Source organism: Dipteris shenzhenensis, chromosome 10 (assembly GCF_047967505.1).
Source record: "Dipteris shenzhenensis isolate YYH24624 ecotype China chromosome 10, Dip_SZ_1.0, whole genome shotgun sequence".
NCBI lineage: Eukaryota > Viridiplantae > Streptophyta > Polypodiopsida > Gleicheniales > Dipteridaceae > Dipteris > Dipteris shenzhenensis.
The window spans coordinates 50,184,350-50,205,273 of NC_141605.1; the positions used below are offsets into that span (position 1 = coordinate 50,184,350).

General features: G+C 42.6%; 1 protein-coding gene across 1 annotated transcript in view; it reads left to right on the top strand.

The window, feature by feature from the left end:
- Positions 1-20,924, top strand: part of LOC147897939 (Trimeric LpxA-like enzyme) — a 179,555-nt gene that overhangs the window by 17,458 nt on the left and 141,173 nt on the right. Inside the window, exons 4-6 of the mRNA XM_087380525.1 lie at positions 861-968; positions 1,481-1,673; positions 1,813-2,075. Of these exons, the coding sequence (XP_087236651.1) occupies positions 861-968; positions 1,481-1,673; positions 1,813-2,075 (564 nt within the window). The remainder of the gene's footprint in view (positions 1-860; positions 969-1,480; positions 1,674-1,812; positions 2,076-20,924) is intronic.

The window sequence follows — 20,924 nt, forward strand, 5'->3', positions numbered from 1 at the left end:
TAACAGGTTCCTCACCACTGCATCGATGACTACGTCTTGTAGATTGGTCTTTCTCGAAGTTCATCGGATGCAAACCTGTATCTTCATTAAAAAAGGGACAGGAGGATGTTGGTGATACTCTATGTGGATGATCTTATCCTGACAGTGGATTTCACAACAAGATAAGGAAGGTAAAAACTCTTGCATGAAGAGTTTGTATGACTGACCTTGGTGTGTTGCATCATTTCTTGGGCTGGCAGAAAGAAGAGAAGACTTCGCTTTCTCAGGAAAAGCACTTCCAGGAGATTCTAAAGTGGTTCCAAATGGAAGAGTGCAAGGAGGCGGTGACAACCGATGGAAGTCGGGAACAAACTCAGCAAAGAAGACGCTTCTGAGCTGGTGGATTTGACAACCGTGGGGGGACTTACTCTACCTCACAAACACTCATCCTGACGTTGCACTGTAAGTGGGACTACTGTGCCAAGGCTTTGTCACCAAACTGCAGAAGCTTGCACATGAGGTTCTCAATCTTAAGCCCTACCTCAAAGTTGGCCAAGGGAAGGAAACCTGCTTTCTAGATAGTCAAGTTTTTTATCTTTGCACTGCAGTGCTACACCAAAATAAGCGGGAGAGTCCATCCACTGGTTACATGATTGACTGCTTTTACATTGGCCATTGTCTCAGAATTCTTAAAATTGAACACCAAAAAATGCTCTCTTGTTGTATCAAAATGGTCTTAGTAACTTCCTCATTTTATGTAGTAAAGCTCTCAAAATTTTTGTGGCTTCTCTTTTAATAATAAAACAAGTTTTTGTGACTTCTCTTTGTTGTATTGGTATGATCCTCTCTAAATTTGTCCTTAATTTATGTGTCTTTTTCAGGATTGCTACATTGACATATGCTCCCCAGAAGTGCTGCTTCTATTCACTGATAATTTTGACTACCAGCATCTTCGACGTGATTTTGTAAAGGGGCTACTAAGTGATGAGGTGATCTCATGAAGCTCAGTAGCGTACTGCTCCCAATATATTAACATTACACATTTCAAAATGGATATTTTACGTTCCTTGGACATATGAATTTTTCTGTTTGAACATTACATTTTGTTAGACGTGATTGACAAGTCTGCATGGCTAATACCTTTCTCCTTTTCTTTCTTTCTTTGGGTGATGGTACTGCATATGACATGCAACGACTTGGTAGTTTGCCGTAGAACATGTAGGTGGTATTAGATAGATTGGTTTTTGGTTTTAAAATCAAAACACTAGTATTTGGTCAGAGTTCCTTTGGGTTTTAAAGTGATGGAGGCTTATTACTCTTTATATTTCCTGTAGACGATGGGATTTATGTTTGTTACTTTGTTTTATTTAATACATCAGTTACTTGGATAGCCTTCATAATGACAGTTTTTGTTGCCTTTTCTGCATATCACGAGAGTGATATGAAATGGAGGATTATACTGACAACAGTCTGTTTTTATATGCTGCTGTTGTATTGAAAGATCACTGGAAACAAGATCTTTACACACGAAATATCAGGGGAGTATGCGGCACGCATTGATAATCTAAGGTCGTATGATTCTGTAAGCAAAGACATCATACATAGGTGGACTTATCCGATTGTACCTGATATAAGATTTGCAGGCAACAACATTGGATTAAAAATTGAACGCTGCAATGTCTACAAGGAAAATGGTTAATCCGATATTTTCTTCTTTGGCTTTGCTTTGACAGTCAGTTTTGGCTACCTCTATTGGTATGAGTAAATTATTGCTGAAACAGTGAGAGAATTTCGAAACTACAGAGAGCTCTCTCAAATTTTCTTGTTGTCCAGGTGTGGTATTGCCTCGCTCTGCATGCATTGGTGCAGCCACTGTTTTGGGAGAAGGGACCATCGTTGGTGAGAATTGCAGTATACGGAACTCAGTGATTGGCCGTGGTTGTACCATTGGGACAAATGTTACAATTGAGGGGAGCTACATTTGGAATAATGTGACTATCCATGAAAATGCAATAATACGATATGCGGTGGTTTGTGATGGGACGGTTATCAAGTCTGGAGCTGTTATTGAGCCTGGTGCTGTTTTGTCTTTCAATGTAAGCATCTAACCATTGTACACTTGTAACACATGATTAATAGTGTTAGTTTCCTCTCTCTCTCTCTCTCTTACACATACACACACACACTTTTTTTTGTAATATCCAGTGCAGTATATTTATATGTTCATAAATTTACAAGATGGGAAGTCTCCGAAATGGAGAGGATCCCAAAGATCAGAAACATAAAAAGAAAAGCTCTATGCAAGAAGTATCCATATCACCCTCATGGCATGCATCATATAAGGATTGCCGCAATGAGGCTCGGAAAGATTCATATGACTTGTGAATTTGCCGACCTAAGTATGCCAAATTATGCTCACTCCAGATTGTCCAAAGAGCCCAATATCTCACCCAAGAGAGAAATAGTGAGTATTGAGACAAAGACCTCATAAATCTGCCAAAGAGCCAGAAATGTTTCCCAAAAATGTGACTCGGGAAACGGAGCCGAAGATGATCTGAAATTTTTCCGAGGAGGTTCCTAGAACACGGGCAGTGCCAAAGCAAATGAGGGACAGTCTCTGAAGGAGCGTGACATCTTAAACATGTGGATGGTGTAATGCGACGTTTGGCAAGCGTGACTCCCATTGACAATGTGCCTGTCATGCATCTCCAAAGAAAAAGTCTTTGTTTCAATGGCATTTTACACTTCCATAATATCCGGAGATTCTTCCGCCACCATAAGGGGGGCTTCCTTATATGCCACAAAGTATTAGCATATTGCTGAATCCATGGAGCGGGCTGAAGAAGCCTGTAGAGTTTGATGGAGGTCAAGGCAGGAAGAGGAACATGATGCGTGCATGTAGCAGAGGGTTGCAATTGCCAATCCATAAGCCTGTCTGTGTCAGCCACAGGAGGAACAGGTAGAAAAGAAAGTAATAGATCATCAATTTTCTTCCATATGGACCTATGGTGCATTCCCAATGCATAGGAAGCAGTGGCCTGGGGAAAAGATAAGACATAGCCCTGATTATCTACCACATCATTTATGTATCTAATTCCCAATTTCATGAGATTGTATGCCCGAACAGGTTCCTGTAAAGCGAGTGGAATGTCAAAGATGGCACTCCAATGAATACTTTCTTTCCTCATTGAATTTGTCCCCGAGCAATTATCAGGAGCCCTTTTGACCTTAGAAAGTACTTGCTTCCAGTCAAGTATCAGAGCAGTAGAGAAAGGACAGCCAGGTATCTTCCCTACAAATCTCCCAATGACAACCTCCCAATGATCAGTAGTCCAATGACCATAAGCACAAGTCCTCATGTTGACACACATGGATGCTATCATACAAGTCCATGGCTGTTGTTGGCGGAAAAAAGTATGGAGCATAGTCGCCTTCCTGGCAAGTACATGATATCTTATATTGAGGACATTGAGTCCACCATGCATCCTAGGAGAGCACACCATTTCCATCTTCATCAGTCTCAATGCTTTCACAGCAGTTTTTGTCCTCCATAACATCTCCATTGCTTGAGACATAAAAGCTGAAATATCTCTGGAGGAGCAATGCAGTAAAGGCAAAAAGAACTGGACATAGGACATTACAATGGACTGTACTATTCTGAGCCTGACATGAAGAGGCCAAGTAGAAATTTTCCAGTAGTCCAGTTTATGTTGAAGTCTTTGGAAGATCCATTTTAACTGCTGCTCCCTGGTGATATGCCATCCAATAGGATATCCCAAATGCTTGAAATACATCTTTGGAATGCACCACCTGACCTGGCCAGAGAATAGAATGCCAGTCACATTGTTTCGGGGGAAGCAATTTAGATTTGTGAAAATTGACATGCAATCCCGCTGCCAAACCATCCAATGATAGGGTGCTCATGAGCATGTGAACTTCCCGGGGAGAATTCTGTGGCATAAAGAAGGAATCATCAGCATATGCTTGTGCCAAAAAAGATGCAGCCCCAGGGATTTTAAGACCAGTCATCTGTCTTGTGTTTGTAAGATGATCAAGATACATTAAGAGGGGATGGGTGACAATGGCATAAAAGAGAGCACTAAGAGGGCAGCCCTGTCTAACTGAAAGAAAATGTCCATGACCGAGATAGATGACCCCCAAGAATGCAATGAGAAGTAGAGCCAGAATAAAGCCAGTAAACTGCATTTGCTATCTTGGAACCAAAGCCCATCTTTGTCATGATTTGAGAGATAAAATCCCATTGAACAGTGTCAAATGCCTTAGCAATATCTACCTGCAATATGAGCACATCTTGATGTGAATACTTAGCATATTCAATTGCAGTCAAGGCATTGGAGATATTATCACGGATTTGTCTGCGCGGCACAAACCCATATTGATGAGGATGAAGTCCCGCATTCAGTAGCCCGTGAAGCCTATACACAAGCATTTTGGCAATGAGTTTGTAAACTACAGGCATCGAAGTAATAGGCCTCCAATCTGAAATATGGTCACACATATGTTTTTTGGGCACAAGTTGATGGAAATGGGGAGAAGGTGAGAGACACATGACTGGAGACGAGCTGAGGCACGAACTGATGTGGATTGATTGATAATCACAGCAAGTACATAGCCTCTTTTATAGGCTGGGCAAGCCTTACAGACACCTCATAGATGAGGTCACACACAGGATCTAGATCCTATAATCTAGGTTAGGAATCACATCTACCACATGAGGTGGCACAAGTGGCCTCAAGACTCTTCACACTCACACAACTGTAGGACACTCCTAAGACTCTAGGACCACACACACTAGGACTCCGATTCCAACAAACCCCCCCTCGGAGCTAGGGTGAGAGACTATGATATCATCCAGACTGTGCATCCCAGGCAATCTTAGAGGCTAACAACTAAGCATAATTCAGAGGTTGAACCAAGCACGCTCATGGCTTAGGTGTCAACGTGATCAGAGACTCAAATCTGAGCATGGATGCATGACCAACTCATAGGTCGAGGGAGTATACCAACATCCTGGAACTCGGCCAGGCTTGATAAAGGAAAGACATAACAACCCCCCCTTGTCTCCTAACTGGGTACATGGAAGTAAGTGGAGCCTTTTATAGGACAAGGCACACAAAATGACAAATTATTACATCATTTTAGGGGGACTACCCAAGGCAGAGTACCTAACACACATGACTCTAGAAAGCCCACTCTTCATCTATCACCTCATGGAGGGATAGACCAGAAATGGCAGCAGTGCAGGCTTGTTCCTCAGGTCCAGAAGGTGTAGCTTCATCGTCTTCGTCCTCGCTCTGCTCCGCAACCAGATTGGCATGTTCTTTGCCTTGTACCTCTGCCATTTTCTTGAAGCAACGATCCTCTGGATGGCCAAGTTTCTGACAGTAATTACATTTAAGAGGTTTTCCGTTCTTCTTGGGCTTATTCTTGAGAAAGAATGCTTTGCCAGATTCGAAGGAAGATTCTGCTTTCTCTGTAAGCCTACGGTCCTCATCAATGAGATGAGCTACCATATCCTTAAAGCTCATATTGCGGCTGACTCTTAGGACAGCAAGGATCTCATTGTACTTGGAAATGTCTTCAATACTGGAGAGAAGTACATCAACTTGATCATCATCTTTAACAATGGCTCGGATGGCAGATAATTGTTGGAGAATTGACCCAAGATTGCTCAAGTGTTCATTGAGGGTTTCAGTTTCCTTCATCTTGAGCTTGAAGAGTTTTTGTTTGAGAAATACTTTGGAATTATTGATCTTATTTCCAAACAAATTCTCTAACTTTTCCCAAACGTGGTTTGCTGTCTTATCAAAATCCACATGGTGGATAAGGTTGTCAGCTAAAGCTAGGCCAATGATAGCCATTGCTTTATCATTTTGGTTTTGCCACCAACTGATTCTAGCATCATCACTTTGGGGTTTTTGCTCCTTGCCATTGGTGATATTCCATATCCCTTCTCGCATAAGAAGAAGCCGGAGTTTTGTCTGCCAAGTTGGGAAATTGCTCCCTGAGAATTTCTCGATGAGCAAGGAGTTTTTTATGCTATCCATTGGTGGGAAGGTCTTAGCTGTTATTACATCCAGTGTCTAAATCCCTTACAATATTTACTCAGATTTCAAAAAGGGCCCAAATTTTACATGGTAGAAGCTTCAATGATGCCAAAGGAAGACACAGAACAGAAAAGCCCTAAATTTTAGGGTTAGGGTTGCTGCAAAAATTAGGGTTTGCAGAAAATTGGGGCTTTTCTAAGCTTCTGACAGAAGAGTTCTCGTTCAACGGTTGGGAACCCTCACATCATGAAATCACCCAAGAATTCGAGAAATTGAGCATAAATTGTAAAGGGGGAAAATTAGGGTTTCGGGCAGGAAATTGGTCACTGAATTGCTGCGAGCTTCGACACAGATAGAGCAGGGTTGCTACTGCATCAAGGCATCCTCAAGAGACAGGGAGGCAGCAAGGAATCAATGAGCCGAATCATGGACGATCGTGAGGTGAGTCGATGGCCACAGCCCTCAGGTCGTTAGTTGCCGAGTCAAGTCATCGCCAAGTAATACCCTGCTGTCGATGCCAAGTCATCGCCTTGTTCATGGGAGAAGTTGCGTGGGCAATGGGCACTCAGCAGGCGGGAGCAGCAGGTTCGAATCCGGCAGATCGGACCAGCAGGTGTTCGGGCAGCAGCAGCAGAGGCTATATGGCGTGCAGGAGCAACAGCGTGGGCAGAGAGGTGCAGCAGATGACAAGCAGAGAAGCGGGTAGAAGATCCGCAGGATGGCGCAGCAGAAGAGTGGTGCAGCAGCGTGGAGATTTCGAGGCTGTTTGGTAGCCTGCTGTACGGCAAATGGTATGTCAGTACGGCAGATCGTACAGCAGTACGACAGATCATACAGCAGCTGCAGAGATCAAGTTGTACGGAAGATTATATGCTGCAGGTACGGTCGTACGGCAGGCAAGCCGTACAGGCTGTACGGCTGATTTGCAGTGGGCTGTGCGATCTTCTTGTAGGTCGATGAACGGGCTTCTGGGTTGACTAACGGATTGGCCATTGGTGAGGTGGGAAGGAGGTAAGGCTCAATCAGGGAAGACCCGCTCTGATACCATTTGATGGAAATGGGGAGAAGGTGAGAGACACATGACTGGAGACGAGCTGAGGCACGAACTGATGTGGATTGATTGATAATCACAGCAAGTACATAGCCTCTTTTATAGGCTGGGCAAGCCTTACAGACACCTCATAGATGAGGTCACACACGAGAATCTAGATCCTATAATCTAGGTGAGGAATCACATCTACCACAGGAGGTGGCACAAGTGGCCTCAAGACTCTTCACACTCACACAACTGTAGGACACTCCTAAGACTCTAGGACCACACACACTAGGACCACACACACTAGGACTCCGATTCCAACACAAGTTTGACTATGCCATGCTTTCTAGAGTGCGGCAACTGATTTCCTTGCCAGGCAACATTGATCATTTGCAAGAGGATGTCTTTCAAATCATCCCAAAAGGAAATATAAAATTCCACCGTAAGGCCATCGCAGCCAGGGGACTTGTATTTTCTGAGGTGGAACAATGCATTATCAAGTTCTGTGTCAGTAAAAGGTCTCTCCAAGATAAGAGCATCATCCATTTCCACTATTTCAGAAACATATTGGAGGAATTCAGTCCTAGCATCAGTCATTTGATTGGATGGGGAACTAGGAGCAGAGAACAATTTCTGGAAGTAATTTTGGCATTCATCTTGGAGATCAGAGAAAGAGTGTGTCCAAGAGCCATCAAGCTTCCTTACCCTTAGACATGAGTTTTTCTTTCGAGTAGCATGTAAGCCCTGGAAAAAAGCTTTTGACGAGCAGCCCTTATCCATGAGGGGTTTCATTCTTGCCCTGATCTGCCATTTATGCAATTTCCTCTGATCATTAGCAGTCAATTTAATCTGAGCATGTGATAGGGTATCATTTTCTGAATCAGAGAGAGGCCGCAACTGAGAAAATTCAGTCAATTGTTGTGCTGTCCTTTTTGCCCATTTAACCTCATTCCTCCATTCAGTCGTGCCATTTGCCATACTCCCTAATGACATTCTGCATACGAGAGACAAAACTGTCCCAAGCATAATTCATGTCCTCCTGGGCATGCAAAGGCAAGGCATGAATTGCAAGTCTGATCATTTGCTGGAAATAGTGATGTTGGAGATAAGCTTGATTGACATTCAATAATTTACTGGAAAGAGGTGGCAAATCATCTAGAGGCATGCCAAGCTGCAAATTCATCCACAATGGGGCATGATCTGACAAGCCCAATGAGAAATCTATAAAGAGATGAGGGCTAAAATCTGCGAATTGTTGTGGGCAAAACAAATACCATGTGTCAAGCCTTGCCCAGTATGTTGTAAGTGCATTATGATGAAAAGTATATCCAGGCACCGACCCTTGGAGTAGTAGCCATAAATCTTCAGCGTGCACGGAAACAAGCATGCTATCCCATTTCTGCCTTTCCAATGATAGCATATGAGATCTTGAAGTGGTGTTATCTCTTGGTAGGGGGGAATTATTGAAATCTCCACAGATGAATCCATTGGATCTCCATGGATATCTGCATAAAGAATCCCATAATGAAGCCCTCATGGCAGAGGTTTGGGAAGCATAAACTGATGCAAACTCAAGAATATCACCATTAACATTACATTGTATGACCATCCATCTGCCACTGCTGTCATTGAAGGCCAATTGGGGTTCCATGTCATGTCTAACCAGTATGCATACACCTGACATTTCGACCACGGTCCTGTTCTTCCGCTCAACTACCCTTGCTTAGAGGTAGTTCCAGTATTGACAAATTCCCGTCGAATGCTGTGACGCTCCAATTTTATATATGAAATATATATCACAGATATTGTTCAAAAAGGATGGTTTTGATGTTTTGGGAAAGTTTGGTGTTGGTCGAAAAATTTTGGTTTTTGTCCATTATGGTGTCGGCTGGATTTTGCGGCTTGATTTTGAGTTGGTTAGAGAAATAATTTGAAGAAACTCTGTATGAGTGAGTTTTAGATCTTGTTGAGTAGAAAAACTTTGTCCTAGTGAAAAATTTGTGGTTCACTCGTTTGCATGCCTGTATGGAGGTCAGAAGTTGCTAACAAAGTGGTTTTGAGCTAAAAGTGCATCTAGATTTCCGTGTCAAAAGTTGCAGGCATTAGACGGAGGTCGAGATGGAACAGTTAGCCATGAAAGGTCAAATGCAAAGGGAAAGAAGAGGGTCCGATCTTCGAGATGAGCTATTGAGCTTGTCCATTGGATCTACGAGGCAGGCGTGGTGATGCCCCGAACAGGGCTGTTTTCATGCCTTAAAAAAAAAAAAAAAAAGAGAGAGAAGAGAGACGTCGAGATTCCGTACGTGTTTGCTATCAAAAGCGCATGCTAAAAGAAGGTGAAAAGCACACGCACGCTTTTTGAGAAAAGCTATTTTTGGCCGAATTTGAGAGCTTTTGGCCGTCTTTTTTTGGAGTCGTGAAAGGCTATAAAAGAAGAGGAGATCGTGAGAAGGAGAACACACAATCCAATGCACGCATATCGAGGCTGTGCAAAAGAGAAGAGAAGGCACGCATCGCGAGGTGGCGCGAGTGAAGAGAAGGCACGCATATCGAGGCGCTACGAAAGTGACAATCCAACGCACGCGAATGGAGGCAGCGCAAAGAAGAAGATAAGATCAAGATATTTTGAGAGTGAGAGTGAGAGTGAGAGTGTGATTGAGACTTGATCTTTTGATCATCTGATTTGAACATCTTCATGCGAGTGAGTGAGAGTGAGATAGCTCGGGGGTGGACGGGTGGTATCGAGCTCCTTCACGGAGTGATTCTTCTCCAAAATTATTGTAAAGACTCATCAGTTTGATTCATACTGCAATCTCTCTTCTTGTTCATTTGTGATTATTATCTTGCTACAATTTTGATCGTGATTGTGAAAGAACGGTGCATGACAAGTGGTATCAGAGCACGGTTTCGATGGCAGACAAGGAGGCAATTATGAAGAAACTAGAAGAACAAGATTCATTGATTTGAAGGCTAACCATGGAATTAAATAGATTGTCCAAAGGAAAAGGCGTAGTGGATGATGGAGCTAGTGGTGGTGCTGCTGGCAGAAATTTAGAAGATGAAGAGGTCTATGTCGAGCTTGGTGACGGGGTACCGAGCCGAAGGAGACAAAGAGGTGAGGAAGATGTTGTCGAATCTGCTCTTTTGCAAGTTTTTAAGAAAGCGAAACTCTCTGAATTTGATGGTGAGAAGAAGACCGGGGAAGATTTGGAAGCGTGGCTCGAAGAACTTGAAGATTTCTTTGCTCTACGAGAGTTTGATGAAGCGGGAAAGGCTAAGATCGCGGCACTACAGTTACGTGGAGTTGCAAAACTATGGTGGAAGTCGCATGTGCAAATCCGACAACGTCAAGATCAACCCATCACATGGGCTGAATTCAGAACTGCAGCTGAAAAGAGGTATTGTTCTCCACATTATTATATGGAAAAGAAGATGGAGTTCTATAATTTTAAGCAAGTACAAGAGGGAAAACATAATCTCTCTGTGGATGAGTATAAAGAGAAGTTCCTGCGATTACATAAGTACGCACCTGAGGTCACAGGTGAAGCTCTTACTCACAAATTTGTGGAAGGGCTTAAGGAAGATCTTTTATATATGATGAATGGAACAGGATCAAGTGATTTCTTGGAAGCTGTGGCTAAGGCCGAAAACTTTGAAAAGATGGAAGAATATAACCTAAGAAAGATAGCAAAATCAAGGTTCATTCCAACAGGTCATCGTTTTCAAGGGTCACAAGGTTCAGGTATGCCTCAACGAAAACCTGATTATTCGAATATGCCTAGATTTCAAGAGAGGAGTAGCCAACCTGGGTATAACCAAGTGGGAAGGCCAAACTTTAATAACCGAAATCAGAATCAGAATCAAAATCAAAATCAAAGAAATAAAGGAGTTTCAAATCAGAAAACCCAAGAAAACGCACCTTGGAAAAGTGATCTAAAGTTTATTGAACGGGCAAGAAGATTGGGATTATGTTTCCGATGTGGTGAGCAAGGTCACCGAACATTTGAGTGCCCAAATAAAGCAAAATTTAATTTTATGAAAGGACCAATGATGGGAGCAAAGACGAATCAGACGAATCCAACCATCGACGAAGCGGGGGACAAAGGTAAGTGCTTGGAACCTATGAGATGTATGGCATTTTCCACAACTCATATGCATGCGTCTGTGATTAAAGTGATGGGGAAAATTGGGAATCAAAACATAAGTTTTCTTATTGACTCCGGTAGCACTCATTGTTTTATATCCCCGAAATTCCTCAAGACTCTGAACGTTGAAATTAGAGATCAAGTCAGAAGGCCAGTCCAACTTGCTAGTGGAAAATTACATTATACTCAAGGGCTTCTAGAAAATCTTTCCTTCAGTTTAGCACAGAGGAAGAGTAAGGGAGATTTTTATGTTATTGAGATGGGGAAGTGTGACACTATTATTGGAATGGATTGGTTAAATGTAAACAAAGCAGTTATTGATTGTGGAGAAAGGACCGTTAGTTTTCTTAATGAAGATGGCAAAGATAAAATTATTCAAGGAGAAGAAAGAGATAGTAAAGCTTCTCTCATATCAGCCATGAAATTGCTGCGAGGAGTAAGACAAGGTTGTGACACATTCCTCGTCTTTGCTGATAAGTTAAAGGAGGGAAGTGAAGATGAGACAGTACCACACTATGTTACAAAACTCCTTGAAGAATTTTCCGATGTGTTTCGTGATGATTTACCTGGGATGCCACCGCCTAGACATCTTGACCATGCTATAGAGTTAGAACCAGGCACAAGTCCTTATTGTCGGGCTCCCTATAGATTTAATGTGGATGAACTAAAGGAGTTAAAGCTTCAACTAGATGACTTGTTAAAGAAAGGATTTATAAAGCCTAGCGTTTCTCCTTGGGGTGCTCCAGTCTTATTTCAAAAGAAAAAGGATGGAACTTATAGGCTTTGCATTGACTATAGAGGATTGAATCGGCATACTATAAAGAATAAGTACCCTCTACCTCACATTGATGAATTGTTGACTCAATTGAATGGTGCCACAGTGTTCTCTAAAATTGATTTGCGTTCTGGTTACCATCAGATTCGTATTAAGGAGGAGGACATTTCTAAAACTGCTTTTAGAACTCGCTATGGCCATTATGAATTTACTGTGCTTGCTTTTGGCTTGACCAATGCACCGGCTACCTTCATGTGTCTAATGAATGATGTATTCCGTGAGTATTTAGATGACTTCATTCTGGTTTTTTTGGACGACATTTTTGTATATTCCAAGAATGGGGAACAACACGAACAACATCTAAGGAAAACACTTGAAAAGTTACGGGAGCATAAACTTTATGGGAAAAAGAGCAAATGTTTCTTCGCTAAAGACAAGCTTGTGTATTTGGGTCGTGTGATTTCAAAAGATGGTATTCATATTGATCCTGACAAAGCAAGGCTTATTTCGGAGTGGCCTAGACCGAAAAATGTAAGGGAGGTAAGAGGCTTTATTGGCTTAGCACAATATGAGAGAAAACATATCAAAGATTTCTAAAAAATAGCCTCTCCACTTACTGATTTGATAAAACTTGACAAGCAGTTTATATGGACGGAGAAGTGTCAACAAGCTTTTGATACTATAAAAGACAAAGTGGCTGAAAATTGTATTCTCAAGATACCCGAGATGGGTAAACCTTTTGTAGTGACATGTGATGCTAGTGGTACCCAACTTGGATGTGTACTTTCTCAAGATGGTCGTGTAGTGGAATATGAGTCTCGAAAATTAAGGAAGCATGAAGAGAACTATCTCACGCATGATCTCGAATTGGCTGCCGTTGTTCATGCATTGAAACATTGGAGACACTTTCTGCTTGGTGTAAAGTTCGAACTTCGAACGGATCATGAAAGTTTGAAGTACCTCTTCACTCAACCATTATTGAATAATAGGCAAAGAGGATGGATGAATCTTCTTTCCGAGTATGACTTTGAGATTAAGTACATTGAGGGAAAGGAGAATAGGGTGGCTGATGCTTTAAGTAGAAGACCTTTCGTGAATGCCATCACCCTTATTCGTTCCGATCTTGCGAAAAACATTAGAAATGAACTTGAACATGATGATTTTTATGCACCTAATCTTCAAAAGATTGCTCAAACACCTTGTGAAAAGATTGAAGGAAAGTTTCATTTGGTGAATGGTAATTTATATTGCCATGATAGACTTTGTGTACCATGTGATTCACCTTTGAGATGGAAAATCTTGTATGATTGTCACGATGCTCCATTTTCGGGACATGTTGGATATAACAAAACATACAGCAAGGTTCGAAAATCATTTTATTGGCGTGCACTAAAGTGTGATGTTCGTCGTTATGTCCAAGAATGCTTACAATGTCAACAACTGAAGGTGGAACAACATAAGATGCCTGGTAAGATGCAATCTTTGGATATACCTTTCAGGAAGTGGGAATCAATATCCATGGATTTTATTACTAAACTACCTACAGCTCGAGGGGGATATGATACCATTTTTGTCGTCGTTGATCGTCTTACCAAAATGGCACATTTCTTTCCTATGGAAAAGACTGATGGTGCTCTTGAGGTAGCTAAGTTGTTTGCGAAAGAAATTTTCCGATTGCATGGGATGCCTAAAAGTATTGTGTCAGATAGGGATTTCAAATTTACTTCTAATTTTTGGAAGGCCACATTCAAAGCAATTGGGACGGAGATTAAGATGAGTATAGCTTTTCACCCACAAGCAGATGGAGAAACTGAAAGGGTTAATCACGTACTTGAGGATATGCTTCGAATATATGTTAATGAGAAGCAAACAAATTGGATTGAATTCCTATCCTTAGCCGAGTTTGCTTATAATAGTTCATGGCATAGCTCCATTCGAATGACTCCATTTGAAGCCATGTATGGTCAGAATTGCCACACTCCTGTGAATTTTGCGGATCCTCAAAATAGAGTCGAAGTGTCTAGACAAATGCTTGAGAGGATGGATGAGGAAGTGAAACTGATTCGGAAGAGCATTCAAAGAGCACAAGACAGGCAAAAGCATTACTATGATAAGAAGTGGTCTTTCCGAGAATTTCAGATTGGGGAGATGGTATTCTGAAAGTAATACCTAAACGCAGTAATCTAATCCTTGGGAAGGATAGAAGACTCTCACCTCGTTTCGCAGGACCTTTTAAAATCTTAAAGAGGGTGGGAACGCTTGCATATCAACTTGAACTGCCTGAGAACATAAAAGTGCATCCTGTTTTCCATGTCTGTCTATTGAAATCTTATGTTGCCAACCCAACTCATATTTTGCAGGACAAGTCTAGGATCATGGAGGATGGGACTTTGAAAGTCGAACCTGAATATATATTGGATAGGAACACGAAGCGGCTTAGGAATAGAACAATAGAAGAAGTTTTGGTTAAGTGGGATGCTTATCTTGTAGAAGATGCTTCATGGGTAGACTTAGATGCCTTACTTACTGAGTTTCCTTCATTTAAACTCTGAGGACAGAGTTCCTGAAGAGGGAATGGATGTGACGCTCCAATTTTGTATATGAAATATTTTGGATTATATATCACAGATAGTGTTCAAAAATGATGGTTTTGATGTTTTGAAGGTTTTGGGAAAGTTTGGTGTTGGTCGAAAAATTTTGGTTTTTGTCCATTATGGTGTCGGCTGGATTTTGCAGCTTGATTTTGAGTTGGTTAGAGAAATAATTTGAAGAAACTCTGTATGAGTGAGTTTTAGATCTTGTTGAGTACAAAAACTTTATCCTAGTGAAAAATTTGTGGTTCACTCGTTTGCATGCCTGTATGGAGGTCAGAAGTTGCTAACAAAGTGGTTTTGAGCTAAAAGTGCATCTAGATTTCCGTGTCAAAAGTTGCAGGCATTAGACGGAGAACGAGATGGAACAGTTAGCCATGAAAGGTCAAATGCAAAGGGAAAGAAGAGGGTCCGACCTTCGAGATGAGCTATTAAGCTTGCCTATTGGATCTACGAGGCAGGCGTGGTGATGCTCCGAACAGGGCTGTTTTCATGCCTTATTTTTTTTTTAAAAAAAAAAGAGAGAGAAGAGAGACGTCGAGATTCCGTACGCGTTTGCTATCAAAAGTGGACGCTAAAAGAAGGTGAAAAGCATACGCACGCTTTTCGAGAAAGGCTGTTTTTGGCCGAATTTGGGGGCTTTTGGCGGTCTTTTTTTGGAGTCGTGAAAGGCTATAAAAGAAGAGGAGATTGTGAGAAGGAGAACACACAATACAACGCACACATATCGAGGCTATGTAAAAGAGAAGAGAAGGCACGCATCGCGAGGTGGCACGAGTGAAGAGAAGGCACGCATATCGAGGCGCTACGAAAGTGACAATCCAACGCACGCGAATCGAGGCAGTTTAAAGAAGAAGATAAGATCAAGATATTTTGAGAGTGAGAGTGAGAGTGAGAGTGTGATTGAGATTTGATCTTTTGATCATCTGAGTTGAACATCTTCATGCGAGTGAGAGTGAGAGTGAGATAGCTCGGGGGTGGACGGGTGGTATCGAGCTCCTTCACGGAGTGATTCTTCCCCAAAATTATTGTAAAGACTCATCAGTTTGATTCATACTGCAATCTCTCTTCTTGTTCATTCGTGATTATTATCTTGCTACAATTTTGATCGTGATTGTGAAAGAACGGTGCGTGACAAATGCCCTTCGTCATACAGAATTCCCACGAAGGCATGGCCACGAAATTCTCCACCTTTATCAGACCTTAGGGTTTTGACATGCAGCTCAGACTCATTTTCTACAAGAGCATACTATGCCTTGAACTGGGAATAAGCAAAAGCTTTGTGAGCCAGAAAATAGATCCACATAAACCAACAGCATAAAATAAAGCACACTTCCAAGACTAGGAACTGTCATAGGTGCACAAAGATCTACGTGAACCAACTCCAGAGGCGTAGAAGCCCACCATGAGGCCTGCTTCGGAAAAGCGTCCCTGTGCTGCTTCCCTTGGATATAAGACCATGCTTACTGCCCGCATAAGGCAGCCAAGAACCATTTGTTCCTGGGCAGCTCTACATAGTGCTTCGATATTTAAGTGACCAAAATGGAAATGCGACAAGTCACCTTCAGGGGATGGCATGATTGAGGAAAGAGTTGACGAAGTATAAATACCATGATCCACCGTACCAATATGAACTACCTGGCTGGTTGCTTTATCCTTAACCTCCACAAAATGTTCATCGAACAAAACAGTCGTGCTAAGCTTGCAGGTCTCATAAACTGACAACAGATTGAAACCAAGGGAGGTAACAAACAGTAGCTTTGAGGAGTGCATCCCCTCTTTGCCTTCGGGAATAATGTCGAGACTGCCTTCTCAATGAACTTTGATGATAGAATTGTCACCGATGCATATCTTCCCCCCGAAACCAATCCTTGAGTCGGGATGGAGAGCAGCTCATATTGCGAGATGCCCCACTATCGACGATCCAGGTCTTGGAATCTTTGGCTTGAAGTGCATCGGTAATGGCTGTAGAGGAAGAACCGGTACCCTTACTGGCTGTCTGTATAGGGCACTTTCTCCAGTAGTGACCTTTTTGGCCACAGTCACTGCACGAATTTTGTGCCTTCAGAGCTTCCTTCTTTGCGTCTATCCTCGTGTCAGAGGTCCGTCGTCCTTGATTCTTTGCCTTCTGTGGAGCTTTCAAGGCTTCAGAGCCCCTGCCGTGGGAAGAACTTTGAAATCTCTCCTCTTGATCGAGCACCATCGGTACCAATTCTTCCCAAGTCAATGTATTCATCCTAATCAAGGATGAATAGAAGACATAATATTGAGAAGACAAGTGAGAGAGTGGTGTGGTGGCCGTATCCGCAGATGATATCTCCTTCCCGCTTGAAGAATTTTCTGTTTAAGCTCTTGGAGCTTGTTGATATGCTCCCGCATTGATGAAGACTTTGTGGGGCCCAACACTCTCATTTGAACTCCTAGAGAAACCCTCTTCATGGGAGAGGTCCTGTTATACAAGGATGCCAGGTGCTCCCATATGCTTTTGGCTACCGTCATATGCTGCACATGATTTATAATTTGAGGAGTACAATTGAGAAAAGTGAAAGAACATATCCTTGCATTGACTCTGTCCCAAAGCTGAGCCAAACTCTCTTATTTCTAATTTGAGGAGTACAATTCAGAAAAATGAAAGAACATATCCTTGCATTGACTCTTTCCCAAAGCTGAGTGAAATTCTCGGCTTTCTTTTGATCGAGGATCTCTAAGTTTGCTGCAAGGGGGTCTGGCCTTTTTACAGCCACCAAAATGAAGTCTGCTAAGTCAAATGACTGCCATCATAACACGCCAAACACCGTAGTTATTCCCACCCAGTTGACGATCTACCAGGAAGGTGGGTAATGGCAAAATCTTTGCCTTGTTCTCTGCCATTTCTGACAGGGTAGCCATGTTGAACGGAAGAGGAAGTAGAATGAAAGGAGAAAGTCGGGTGGGAGGATAAGAGAAAGGGGTATGTAGGAAGAAGAGAGGAGAGGAAAGACAATGAAGAAAGCTTGCAGCAAACACTACCTTCAAACTCCTGCAGTCTGGCCCTCACAAGCACCACCTCTCGGATCTGAAAACACCCTTCAAAGAGATCACCCTTTGCTGTACTTCCGAACAGTCCGCACCTCCTTGTCCTCCTCTTCGAACAGCTCCAAACAGCTGCCCAACATACTTCACAGCTCGCTAGCTCTAGGCACTCTGTGTAGAGGACATTTGGGGAAAACAAGCGCTTGAAAATGCCATGACAGCTTACACAGCAGGGACAATTCCAAACACTACATCTAGTGTCCTCGCCAGCCTCCAAAAGATATGCCTTGCATTGATCGACAAGATCGACAATTTGGAATCTACAATTGTGGCCCTCCTTGCAGAGAAGGCATATGTAGACAAAACGCTAGCTGAGATTAAAAAACATGGAGGGAAAATGCAAGAGGAGTGGAGAAAAGAAAAGAACAAAAAAGAGGAATGGGAAAAAAGAAAGACTGAATGGATATCTGAAAAAAACAAGCTCCAAGACAGAGTAAATGCATTGGAGATTGAAGTACAGCAAATGAGGGATCTGAAAGTGACCCCGGAAGGCACTTGCAAAGCAATGGAAGAGCTGAAAACAGAGAATGCCACTCTCAGGAAGGGTGCAGCCATGCAAGAAACAATGCAAGGCACACACATTGACCTTAAGCAACAAATCAGCAAAGGGGAAGCCAAGATGTTGGAATGGAAGGACGTGGTCAAAAAGGGCACAACAGCCCCAAAGAAAGAATTTATCTTAGAGGCACTTGAGGGGGAAAAGAGAAGGATCAGCAAGGCATTAAATGTCCTTGTGAGGGGCTTACCAATGGGCGATACATCAATGGCAGATGCCTAGGTATTGTTCACAAAAATGGGGATCAATCTCACATGCGAGACAGCCTGGAGGGTAGGCAAACATGAAGCATCTAGATGACGACCTCACCCTCCTACAACAAGAGCACCGAAGGGAAGGCATGGTACGAGTAATGGCAGCAAGAGAAGCAAGGAAATGGGCAGCAGATAGGGATGGTAGAGTGATCATTCGAGATAGAAGATAAGGAAGAGGGAGAATTATGACGGTGTCGAGCCCATGGAATGAGTATACACATTGGACTGAAAATAGCAGTATGGAATTGTAATGGCACATTATGGTCCGATCATGCCTCAAACTTCTCACGTGAAAGTGCTTTGGTGAAGATGTCTGCAACATTGTCATGTGTTGACACATAGATCATACTGATCTCTCCTGCATGCAACTTCTCTTCGACATAGTGATAGTGAACCTCAATGTGTTTCGTGCGAGCATGAAACACAGGATTCTTTGTCACTGCTATAGCACTCTGACTATCAGTGATAATCGGAGAAGGACCCTCCAATGAAAGATGAAGATTAGCAAGCAAACGACGCAGCCAAACACATTCAACTGTCGCTGTGAAAGCTGCCCTATACTCAGCTTCACATGAGGAAGTAGCCACAGTAGTTTGCTTCTTGCTCAGCCAAGAAATGCAAGATGCATCTGCAAGTTACCCCCTCTAGGAAACATCAAGCCATAAGACTTTGTGCCTTGCAAGTAACAGAAGATGCGTTTTACAGGCTGCCAATGTGTTGTCTTTGGGCTGTGCATATACCTGCTCACCTGAGATAGTGCAAACTGAATATCGGGCTGTGTATTGCACAGATATATGAGGCATCCAACCGCCTAACTGTAGAGTGTGGCATCTACAGATTCTCCTGCATCATACATTGTAAGCCTTAGCCCTGGCTTCATGGGAGTAGCTATAGGCTTGTAATCTTGCATACTGAATCTATCCAAGAGTTTTTGAACATACTTGGATTGAGACATAATGACACCACATCTCTCTTGAATGAATTGGATCCCCAAATAATAATGTAACATGCCCAAATGTGACATGTCAAAAGGGGCTCTCAATTCAGCCTTGAAATCTGCAATTTTATCACCATTTGGCCTTGTGAGCAATAGGTCATCTACATAAAGAATGATGACCAAGATCTCCCTCCCATCCTTCTTGATGTAGAGGGTACTTTCAGTTGGACTATTGCTGAAACCCTTGTTGGACAGAAAGGCATCTATCTTTGCATACCAAGCACGGGGAGCCTGTTTCAGCCCATATAAAGCTTTATTCAGCTTACATACCTTACGTGCATCATCTGATACCACAAAGCCTGGAGGTGGTTTCATATACACCTCTTCCAACAAGTCTCCATTTAAAAATGTTATTTTTATGTCCAACTAATGGACTTTCCAATCCAAATGTGCAGCCATGCCAATAACAGTTCTGATGGTTGTCATCCTAGATATAGGAGCAAATGTCTCCTCATAATCAATGTCCTTTTTCTGAGCATATCCTCTGGCAACCAGCCTTGCTTTGTACCTGTCAATGGACCCATCGGGGTTCCGTTTGACCTTGAAAACCCATTTTGTACCGATGGCATGCTTACCTGGTGGCAAATCCACGACAGCCCAAGTTTGATTTTTCTCTATGGACTGCAACTCATTGTGCATGGCTTGCATCCAATGCACATTATCCTTTGCTTCTTCAAAAGAGTTAGGCTCCTTTTCATCAAGAAGAGTCCTTGCATAAGCTGTCTCAACTGAAAGAGCCCCCCCTGCGTGCCTTACTGCACTACGAGTCTTGCCAGGCAATGGAGTCTCAAGCCTACTCTCCCTGAGAGTCTGAAGCAACCGATTCGGGACTGTTTTGGCTGCGTGGATCTCTTGAATCTCTTGCCTGACAACTTCATCCACATCTTGAGGTGGTACTAAATCAGCCGGTGGCTGAATCGGGGCATGTGGATCTGGAGGAGGTTGCTGTAAATTCTGAGTTTCAACGGGGGAACCAAATGCTATAGGAAGCATCCCCTCAAACACATCATCTGAAGAAGTTGGCATCTAAAATTCAGCATGTGTATGTGATGAATTTTCAGATAATATAACATCTCTACTAACAAAAATCTTGCGTGTAGCAAGATTGTAGAGACGATAGCCTTTGCTTTGTGAACTATATCCCACAAAAATGCATTTGAGTGCCTTATCTGACAACTTGTGTCTAAACTCCACAGGCATGTGGGCATATGCAACACAACCAAAAACTCTGAAATGGTCCACTGAAGGCTTTCTCCCATGCCATGCCTCATAGGGAGTGATTGTCTTCAAAGCCTTTGTAGGAGCTTGATTCAAAATATAGTTGGCACACATGAGGCCTTCAAGCCAAAACCTGTAAGGCAACTTCTTACTTGTTAGCATGCATCTATTCATCTCCATGGTAGTGCGATTCTTCCGCTCAGCTTTGCCATTCTGTTGAGGTGTAAGCCTCA